Source organism: Plasmodium gonderi (genome assembly GCF_002157705.1).
Source record: "Plasmodium gonderi DNA, contig: Chr10, whole genome shotgun sequence".
Classification (NCBI taxonomy): domain Eukaryota; phylum Apicomplexa; class Aconoidasida; order Haemosporida; family Plasmodiidae; genus Plasmodium; species Plasmodium gonderi.
In genome coordinates, this window is record NW_021628935.1 from 1,461,397 (window position 1) to 1,472,671 (window position 11,275).

The following is an 11,275-nucleotide window of genomic DNA, read 5'->3' on the forward strand; positions in this document are numbered from 1 at the left end:
ATATGGACAAAAATAAGTACAGAACTGAAAATAAAATACAAATAATTTTACATTAAAATATTTGATCACTCAGTAAGACTGCTGATTTAGATGCTTAAACGTATGATAATCTAATCTAATCTAATGTATATATTAATAGTTTTAAATAATAATACATATACAAATGATATTATTAAATAAAACCTTTTCCCATTGACATATTTTTGAGAATGAAGAGAAAAATTGATTTAAAGATATAAAAATATATAACCGTTTATGGTTTTATTTATAAAATAAAAAGGAATTTTCTTTCCTATATTTTACTGTAATTATTTTTTTTTTTAATTTTTAGTTTATGCATTTTTTTTATTTTAACAAAGTATCATTTTTTCATAAAGAAAAAAAGGAACAAATTAAAAAAATATATAAATGTAAAATAAATGTATAATATATATTATGTAAATTTATAGAACCCTGTTTTTAATCAAAAAGATGTTGATTTCTATTAAAAATATATAGTTTTTTATTTTATTTAATTTTTAAATTTATTCACAAGTATTAAAAATTAATTTTAAGGACATATTATATTATGTATGCATACATATATCTAGATAACATTTTTCGGGAACGAGAAATATTTTTCCCGTTACAACAAATTTATTTTTCGTGATATTTCTTTACATATTCCCAAAGCACTAAAAAAGATGATAATAAATGGATCCGTTAAAAGAATTAAAAAAAAAATAATTTTAAATTTACTTTGAAATAAAATAAAAAAATGGGGGTATATATATGACAAGATGGAATAGTAATTTCCTAGAATTTAAAAAATTACAGTTGCTATAAAAATAAATGATTTTTATATTTAAAATGTTTAATAATTATTTTCACCCCCTTTTTTTTTTTTTTTCTTCTTTATATTATACTTTTTTTTTTATTTAAATTAAATATGTAAATAAAATTAGAACTTTTATAGGATTGTGCTTTTTTTATTTTTTATTTATTATTACATTATTCAAATATTTTTTCTCTTTTTCGACATTTTTATAATTTATTTTCGTATTTTTTTTTTTTTTTTTTGTGCGCATTCATTTATTTTGTTCTTCATTTATTATTTTTTTTTTCTTTCTTTTTTTTTTGTTTGTTGCGCATTTCATGCATATTATTTTATTCCTTTTATGTCCTTTAAATGTTTTTTCTTTAATTTAATAATTTTTGCTATTTCGGTCTTTTTTTTTTTCACTTTATATGCATGAATCTTTTTTTTATTCCTTGTAACCTAATTGACAAATAGTCGTGTTTTATACACAAATAAAAGGCAAAAAAAAGTTGGGAGAAAATTATTGGACGAAAATAATTTTACTTTGAAGCTCGTTAATTCCCTGGAGGTATTGAAGCATTTAATAAATGCAAAACATTCATTTATGAAAGCGCATTTTTTTACTTTTAAATTTATAATTACATTCTTTTAATGTCTTAATTGTGAGAAAGAGCATATTGACCATGAGGTTGTGAAAAAAAAAAAAAAAAAAGTACAAAATTAAAAGTGGAAATTTTTTTTTTAACGAAATATATGTAAAGACCAAAAATTTAAATTGTACATTACTGATTTATGCATGTGTATATACTGTAGTGGAAACTTAACAGGAAGTGCCAATTGATTATGGATATGAACCAAAATATGCGAAATAAGATAAAATTAGAGGAAAAGGAAATGTATGTAATGAACATTTCCAATTTTAAAATAAATATAATAAAATACAAAAGGAATTCTGGGTTCATCGTTAAGCATCAATTTTATTTTGCAATTATCATTTCTCTAAAAATTACTTATAAAACTTCAGAAGTTCTACATGTAAAAAAGGCTTAATTGAAACATAATAATTTCAAAATTTTACTATTATGAAAATAGGTTCATTTTTCTTTGTGATACATTTGAATCGTGGATAATTAGTGTTATGAAAATGTGAAATAGTTCAAAAATGTCTTGTGGGGAGAGACAGTGTTGCTTTAAAAAAGTAAAATAAAATAACGGAAGAAAAATTAATTAAATAGGATACATGTATGAATAAATACGTATAATCATAGCAATTCACATTTCTGTTTTTTTTGAATATTTTATTGAACTGAAAGAACAAAATATGAAAAATTTTATTGATTTACGCATTCTAACAGAGCTATTAGTGGCATAATTATACTTATAAGCGAATGAACAACAATGATCAAACAAATTACACTTGTGTAAATTATTGTGTAAGTGTTATGAAATGGTAAAAGAATTATTTATAAACTGATCGACGGGAGCTAGATGCATATTTTCATTAAATTAAAATAGTATATTTTTATTTTATTAAATATTTAAAAAAAAAAAAAAAAAGCTATAGAAAGGATGCACATATTGTTTTATTGGGATATATTATTGAATAGTGTAAACTACACTATTGTTGGTAACATAAAATTGGGGTTGCTAATCTTATTTCTTATTATACTTATTATGCTCTTCGTTTTATTTGTTCTTGACGTACTCTTGATTAAAAACGGGAAATGACACATATACTAATGTATAACAAATGCTTCTAAGTGAATTGAATTTAGAATTAAAGAAATATATGGAAGAAAAAAGAAAAAAAGAAAACGTCAGTAGGATGGAAATAAATGGAATGTTTCTAAAAAAAATAATATTTATCTGTTTCGCCATTAATATGTGACTAATTACATAATACTTGAAGCCCAAAAGTTTATATTATTATAAATTAAATTGGTATAAAAATTAAAAAAAAAAAAATTACAAAAATTAATAGGTTTAAAGTATTCAATAAAATATAGTTTTTACATGGTGATTAATCAATGTTATTTGTAATTAAGGACCATGATTATGAAAAAATTTTGAGTATATGTTAATTGTCTGTTCTATTTCTTAGTAAGTTTCATAAGAGTGATGAGGAAGCTATGTTTATATGGCATTAGTTGTTTATGTATATATGCATTTTCTAGAGGTATAACCACATCTGCATACACAAAAAAAAAAAATAGACATTGAATGAGACATTCAAATTTGTTTTCAATAAATTATACACTTGTGTCTAAAGAATTAGGCACCATATCTGTGGGAATTAGAAATATGTTCAAAACAATTTAATGTACAATGCACAATAAAAGCAATTAATCAAAAATTCTAACAATTAAGTTAATTCATAAGTATCCTTCTCTTCTGTTATTTCTTGTGCTATGTTTGCAACTAACAATGCCAATAAAAATAAAAGTATTTTTCATGTTTTGAAAAAACGTAACATAAAAGGTTTAGGGAAGAATACCTGTTTAGTTGTTTTGCACAAATTAATTAGTATATACTAAAAATGTGTTCGTTTAAAATTTTGATATTATGTAAGCAACGCACATTATTATTTCTGTATTAAAATAGACTTTTAGAACATTTTTTTTTTAATGATTAGTATTTATTAAAAGAAGAGGCATAATATAAGCATTTGCAATTCTGGATTTCCAGTACGCAGCATTATTTTGGTTTTGGTTATTACACTTGTATTTTTTCTTTTTTCTTTTGTTATTACTTCTTATTATCGTATGATTAATTAAATGTTTTGCATATGCATTCAAAAAGAAATTAAAAAAAAAAAATTGTCAATCATTAAAGTTAAAGAAAAAGGGAAAAAACTTTAAGGACTATTTAAAAAATATAAGGACGAAAATTAGACAAAATAGATCAATAAGTGAAGCATACAAAGGAATAATATAATCATTGGATATCCAGTAATATCATGATATAGTCCTTTTACTGTTACAGGCATCAATTAATAGATGAGTTTAAATTAGTATGCAGCGGCAAATCTATGGGGATATAAGAAATTTTCATAAAATGATGAAGTAAGTAGAAGTGATTTTATGCATAAAACTTATATTTCCCCTTTCAGACAGACGTACTCATATGGAGTATCATAGTAGAAATGTCTACATGAGTCTCCGATAAGATGGTATATATATAATAGATAATATAATTAAAAAATAGGAGGGAAAATACATAAAACATATGTTAAATAAAAAAACAAAACAATGATTATATAGAAAAAGACGTATATTATTAGTAGAACAAATGAACGAAAGTTATCTATGCATACGACAAATGAGAACGAAAAAAAAAAAAAAAAAAAAAAAAAAAGAGAAGAGAAGAAATTAATAAAGACATATTTTTTGTTTTTTCATAAACATAGATAAGTTAGTGTAGTTTTCCTTGAATAAGAATGATAATAAAATTTAATAATTGGAAAAAGACCTTAAAATGTAGAATAAAGCTTACACAATTGTGAAAAAAAGTAATAATTAATTCATCTATGTGAATAGTTATTTTATTTATAATTAAAACAAACGAATATTTAGTTTTCAAAAAAAGGAGCATTAAAACATAAAAAAAAAAAAAAAAAGGGAAGAAAAGAATTGTTCTTGAATGTATATTTTTATCTCTAATAATGGCAAATAAATAATAACCCAAATGTATGTTTAAAGCAAAAATAATTTATTAAAATTATGAGGTGGTGTATATGAAATAGGATTAAACAAAGCATTTGGGATAAAAAAACAAATAAAAACACATTATTAAAATATACTGCACACACATATATATTTATACAAATATATTCCCATTTTGGGAAAGAAAATATTTTCATACAGGATGTGTAAAGAGTTATATATATATTAAATTTTTTCAACAGTAATACTAAGGATTTATAAGGCTAACTTTGTATAATCCCATTATTTTATGTTTTTATTACTAGACATAAAACTTCTAAAAAATTTACTAATTGAATTGCATTTTTTAACCTTAATAAAATAGTAAGATGAAACTGCAATGCTTAGTAAAATAACTGGACATGTAACTGTAGATCCATATTGTAAGGCTATAAGTAAAAATACAGTTATTAGTAAGGCAACTGGTGGGAGAAGTATTTTATGTCTACTTGTGTAATGTAAAAATTTTTTAAAAATGCTCTTATGCTTAATTGAACAGTCTTCAGCTGTGGAATCATGTTTCAAAGAACGTAACAATTTTACCTCAAATTGTGCATCCATTTCTTTAAAAAAATTAACCAAATTAAATGGAGTATTTTTTATTCTCGGCTTGCTATGACATTTTAACAACTCTGGATATGTTTGCTTATTTTGATTAGGTTTTATTATGTGATTATTATCATATTCTGTTATGTCAAGTGAATTATTACTACTACAACTGTTACCTAATGAGTCATCTGATTTATCAAGGCTATCGTCATAAATGAAAGAATTATAAGAATTTTCAATATTTTTAAGATGTTTTTGTGGATTCCTTTTTTTTTGAAAACTTTTATCATTACCATTTTCTACAACGTTTATTAATTCCCTTTTTACAAATCCATAATTTCTCACGTCTCTTATGTCTGTTTCACTTCTCAAGAGTCTACCTATTCTTATGCTGAATGATGCATTGCTAAGTTTTTTTGTATTATCCCATGTTTTACAAAGTGTAGATAACTAAAAATTAGGAACATGAATTATTTATAACAAATGGAGACATATTAACTTTTATTATTAATAATACGATTCTTTTTAAATGAAAATATAAAGCAAATAAAACGAGTTGAATCATCTTTTTTTTTCTTTTAAGTATAATTATATTAGTAATACATACTTCATTTGTATGTTGGAATGTCCATATTAAAAAGGTATACGCAAAAATTTTAACAAAAAGAAGCATTTTTTTTATCCTTTCACAAAATATTTATTTAATAGCATTATATAATTTGTAATAAAAATAAACATTATATCTAAGTAATTTTTTCTGTAACAAAATTACATATCGTGACATTAAGCTTTTTTTTTTTTTTTTTTGCGTATCTGTTTTGACTTTTTTACAAAAATTGATATTATTGTTTTTACAAATTTTCCACAATTTCACGTAATTATATATAATATACATATAAATTTTAAAAACGGTAAAACAAACAAAATAAAAATATTTTAAAAAATGTCTTACGTGAAATTGTAATTGGTTAATGGAATTTTCACATTTAGGATAACCTTTACAAAGCGAGAAAAAAACAGTAAAATATATATAAAAAAGGATGAATAGAAACGGAACTACAATTTATTATTTCAATTATACCAATATATATAATTCATGCGAGAAAAAGCATTAATGCTGCATATTAATATAAACCACTTTTGTTTTAATCATTAGAATATGCACTATCAGCAAAAACAATAAAGCGGAACCTTATAATTACTATCCACATAAATTAAATGGAAGATTTTTTTTATTTTTAAATATCATTTTTGGTATTAAATAAGATAAACTTTTTACAATGTATCCTATGCCTGGTCGTACAGGATAGGATTTAATTATTGTTTCTTATAAGAAATAGTAAGAAAAAAAAAAAAAAAAAAAAAAAAAAGGAAAGGAAAGGAATAAAAGCTTAAAACATATAATGTAAGAGATGGAAAATAATTTTAGAAATTAATTCCTTCTTGTTGCAGATTACATAGTTATACTATCATTTCATGGTAAATACATTTTTTAAAAGTAAAATAGCTAAATGATAGAATAGGACAAAATAACATTACAACTTTGTATAACTATTACTTTTGTTTTTGCAGTAATTATGTAAAAGGAAAAAAAAAAAAAATTTTTTTTTTGATTTATTTTGTTTTTTTAAATAATTTAGTAGTAATACAATCCTTAGATGAGACAGTTCCGTCTGAGCAATCATAGTAATGTTGATAAATTCAAAAATGAAAAAGTGTGCATGAAATGAATAAAGGTTCATGCAAAACGCTAGTTACAATAAAACGCTTCTTCTCATAACACGCTTTGTTTATACATAATGAAAATACAAAGAACAGATAACAATAATAAACAATTTATTTAAAATAAAAAAAAAAAATTAGTAAACTGATGTAAATATCCATATATACAACAAATGAATATAAAATAACATTGGTGCAACATATATGTACACATGTTATAAACATTTTTTCTACATTGTACAACCAATCATCCACCCCCATTAGAACAACTAAAATGTTCAATTAAAAGAGCAATTCTTTTAATTAAGAAATGCTAATAATAAATTCTACAAAACATTGTAAAATATATTATTATATTAAAATTAAATCTTTTTTTTTTTTTTTTTTTTTTAATGAAATTGTTTCTCTTTTAAACAGTGTCTATTTACAACTTGTAAACTACACACACGAATGTATAGTTTACTATTTGTAGCCACAAAAAATTCAATTTGAAATAATATATATTTATTAATAATCTATAGAATTAATGTTTTATTTTATTAATATTTAAATAAAAAGTTGGGAAAAAAATAAAATTTCTATGGAATTAATAACTAAAAAAAAAAAAAAAAAAAACAGAAAAAATGCTTAAAAAAAACACATTTCTATTTGTCAAAGAAAGCGAGAAAAAAAAATAAAATAAAATAAAACAAACAAATAATTATTTAAGTGCAAACAAAGAAACTACAATTTTTTAATAGGGAAAGACGAAACTCTTGTTAAACAGAGTTATTTAAACATAAGTACAAGGATAACGCAATTAACATATGACATATAGTAGAAGTGCACATACGCATACTATCTTAATATATAAAAATGTTGAATTAGACTCATATGATTTCTCTAAATTTCAAATGATCATAAAATATATTTAATAATACGTTATGACTCATTAGTTTAGGTATTCATATTATCTTGTAATTCTTTATATTTAGTGTTGTTAGTGCACTTGATATATTTGTAACTCACATATATTAAAGCGCATAAAAGCATGGTAGCTGTTGAAGCAATACTAAAATGATCAAAATTAAATAAATAAACCACCAATGTGTAAAGGCTATAAGAAAAAAGTGGATAAATAACTATTAAATAACTCTTAAATTTTTTGAAGAGTAACTTAACAGTGTTATCATCTATCATATCATCAGAAGCCAATACCTTCATCAAAGACTTTTCGTATTTTACATCTAATTTCTTCATATAATTACCTGTCCATGTGAAAACCGGTTTTATTAGTCCATAATATTTTTTAGTTGTTAATATTTCTTTCTTTAATGGTTTTAATACTTTTTCACCATCAACATAAGATTTCAATAAGTGAGATAGTTTTTCGCAATTCGGTTTAAAAATATTTTTTAATATATCGCCTGGTTCATCGTCATATCTAAAGTCGTCATCGGAGACATCACTAAAATAACCTTCTAACTTTTCTTCCCCTTTCTCATTAATAATTTTACTAGTGGTACCATCATAATCTGAACTATAATCATATTTTGATGTGTCCTCTTCTTTTAGTTTTTCAAAATAATCAAAAATTTTAAATAGATTCCATTTTTTAAAATTACTACAAAATTTTGATTGATTTGTTATCTTTTCAATGCTATTAAAATTGTCCTCTGAACTAGGTAATTTTTCTCCATCATTACTATCAGATTCTAATGATGCTTCTAACTTTTCATCGAGATTTCCAAATCCTGATAACCATAATCCTTTTTTATCATAATTATAAAACATCAGTGAACATAATGATTTGTTCATCTTTTTAATCAATTTCTGTGGCATGGGTACATTTTCAAAAATCTCATCATTTAATACTTCATTAAATCTTTTTTCAAAATCTTCATCATTTTCATTTAATATATCTAGTAACTTTTCTTTTAAAATTTTATACTTTTCTTTGGGTTCTGACACTAATTCAACTTTTAACAATCTACTTGCTTTTGTATTATAATCCTTATTTGAGTAAATATTGTTATTTCTACTCCATGACTTACCACAGGTTTCAGCAAACTAAGGATTAGATAGATAAAAAAAAAAAAATTCCAAAGAAGCATATAAATGTTTGTATATATAAATAAAACAAAAAAAAAAAAAAAAAAAAAAAAAATTAAAAGGGTAAAAAACACAAAAACACATACGTAAAGAATATCACAATGTTTTAAAGTATGAATAATTTTAATTTTTCTTTACGTGTCCTACATCAGACGGAAATATATAAGCTAATATTAAAACAGCAAAGGCAAAATATTTAACACAGATGAAACTATTTGTCTTTTCCTTCATATTCATGCTTTATTTATGTTCTCTTAATTATTGTTGCATTATTAGTGTTTTTTAATCATAATGGATTGTTATTATACATATTCTTTTAAGTGCTTAGTAGTTATTAGGATTGCATGGATAAATTTTCTCATTTTCTATATTTATCTATTGCTTATTAATTCAAAAAATACTTTAAATTTTATAATTCAGTATTTAAATATATATTTTAAAGAACATATGAGAAATACAAAAAGTGGGGGAAACATTTTAAATAAAATCGTATTAAGAAAGAAAGGGAAAAAGAGTAAATTACAAATACATGGGTTTTCTTTAAACATTATTTGTAAAAATAAAAATTCTAGCGCAATGGTTTTGCATAAGATTTATTAAAAATACATTATATTATATATATCTATCTTTTTTTTTTTTTTTAATTATAGCAATTTAGAATTTAGAAATTCGTTATATTTTAAACAGTATATATATAAACTTATGCATGCATAAATATATAATTTTTACATTTATGTATGTATCACATCATTATAAGGAAATTATTGTTGTGGCAGCAAGTTTAGTATGTAAATCATTGGAAATAAAATTAAAATATAAACAAAAAGAATCTACGCATATTTTGCGTATTGGCCATTTTTATTTTTTGTGAGGGCAAGAAGAAAATATTTTTAGAAAAAAAATGCTTTTTTTGCCTTTGTATTGCAGTGATTAAAATTTTAAAATTAGTAACGCAGTGCCGTGTAAAAAGTTTTAACACAATGTCAATATCTCCAAATTTCATTTAAGTTGAAAATAATAATTAAAGTGATGAATATGTGTATGGATAGCAATATTTACTTTTGAATGTAAATGCATATAACGCTTTTGTTCTATCGTAAAAACAATCATTAACCAAGGTATCATTTTTATATATGCCTTTATTATATTATGAATTATGAATATATATATTTTTTTTTTATTATAAAATAAATTTATATTAAAAAAAATTAACAGCATGGTTAATGAAATGGTTAACAAGGACCCTGTTTTAAACGTTGCGCTATTATGAAGGTTAAATAAAACTTAAATGAACTTTTTATTTTACTAAAATTGAAGAAAATACATTTTTATGAATAGTGATGCTTATTAGTGAACGACGTACACAGGAGAGAGAGTTGTATGATATATTTTATTTTTATATAAACCCAGCAGTGTCATAATACACTAAATAGTTAAAACCAGAATTTTGAATATTTATTTTAAAATGTGTTTTTTTTTTTTTTTTTTTTTAAACATCTCTTATTTTTGAAATAAAAAAAAAAATATAACTGTATGATTGAATAAAATCAAGAAATATTTTTTGCATCTTTTAAAAATACAATAATAATTTATAATGTTTTGTTTCCCTACATGTGCTATTGTCTAAAACATTTTAATATGGTGCAATATTTCTTCATGTACGTTGTGTAATAAAAAGATTAACAGAAAAATATTGTAAAGAGGATAATGAGCAGTTTCTTTTCTTTAATTTTAATTAATAAATGAATAAAAAAAATAAATTATATTCCCTTATAAAGAAAAATGTATCCTTTTCAATAACAAAATAAGGAGTTATTATTTCAAATCATCAATACTAAACATGTTATAGCATTATAAAAAGTTACTAAATGGTGTTGCTTTTTTGCTCGTTTATTATTATTATTCTTTAATTTCCTTAAGCAAAATGTGGTAATATAATTTTGTGTTATTGTTTTTGTATAAATTCGGTTATCAACACATACCTGAAGAATTTCAGCATTTGTTTAACCTCTTTTGTGTAACTAAAATGGCTTTTAGATAATTTGAGTTCTGTTTCTTATTACACATGTTAATACATACATAGTTGTATGCAAAAAAGATGCATATACTGCACTAACATTACAGTATGGCATATAAAAATGAAAAAATTATATAAGTGCGAAGATATATTTAAAAAACGTTTATATGACATAATAAAAGATTATAAACTAATAAAATAAAAAAAAAAGTGGGCGCTTTTAGTTCCTGAACACTTAGCATAAATTACCATATTTAGCACGTATTCATAATAATAATTACTTATCATACATAGTTATTAAATATACATTGAAAAAATTTTAAATAGACAGAACACTGAGAACTGTACATTTAGAAGCAGTGGAATATAGGAGGGTATCAAATTTTATAGATTATA

General features: G+C 22.4%; 2 protein-coding genes across 2 annotated transcripts; both read right to left on the reverse strand.

The window, feature by feature from the left end:
* Positions 1-4,743: 4,743 nt before the first annotated feature.
* Positions 4,744-5,722, reverse strand: PGO_103120 (Plasmodium exported protein, unknown function; the record flags this gene model as incomplete). Its single annotated transcript, XM_028688341.1, has 2 exons — positions 4,744-5,499; positions 5,657-5,722. 2 exons carry the CDS (start codon positions 5,720-5,722, stop codon positions 4,744-4,746), a joined length of 822 nt encoding a protein of 273 aa, XP_028544142.1.
* A 1,985-nt stretch (positions 5,723-7,707) lies between these two features.
* PGO_103130 (Plasmodium exported protein) lies at positions 7,708-9,099 on the reverse strand (the record flags this gene model as incomplete). Its single annotated transcript, XM_028688342.1, has 2 exons — positions 7,708-8,820; positions 9,010-9,099. 2 exons carry the CDS (start codon positions 9,097-9,099, stop codon positions 7,708-7,710), a joined length of 1,203 nt encoding a protein of 400 aa, XP_028544143.1.
* Positions 9,100-11,275: the final 2,176 nt, after the last annotated feature.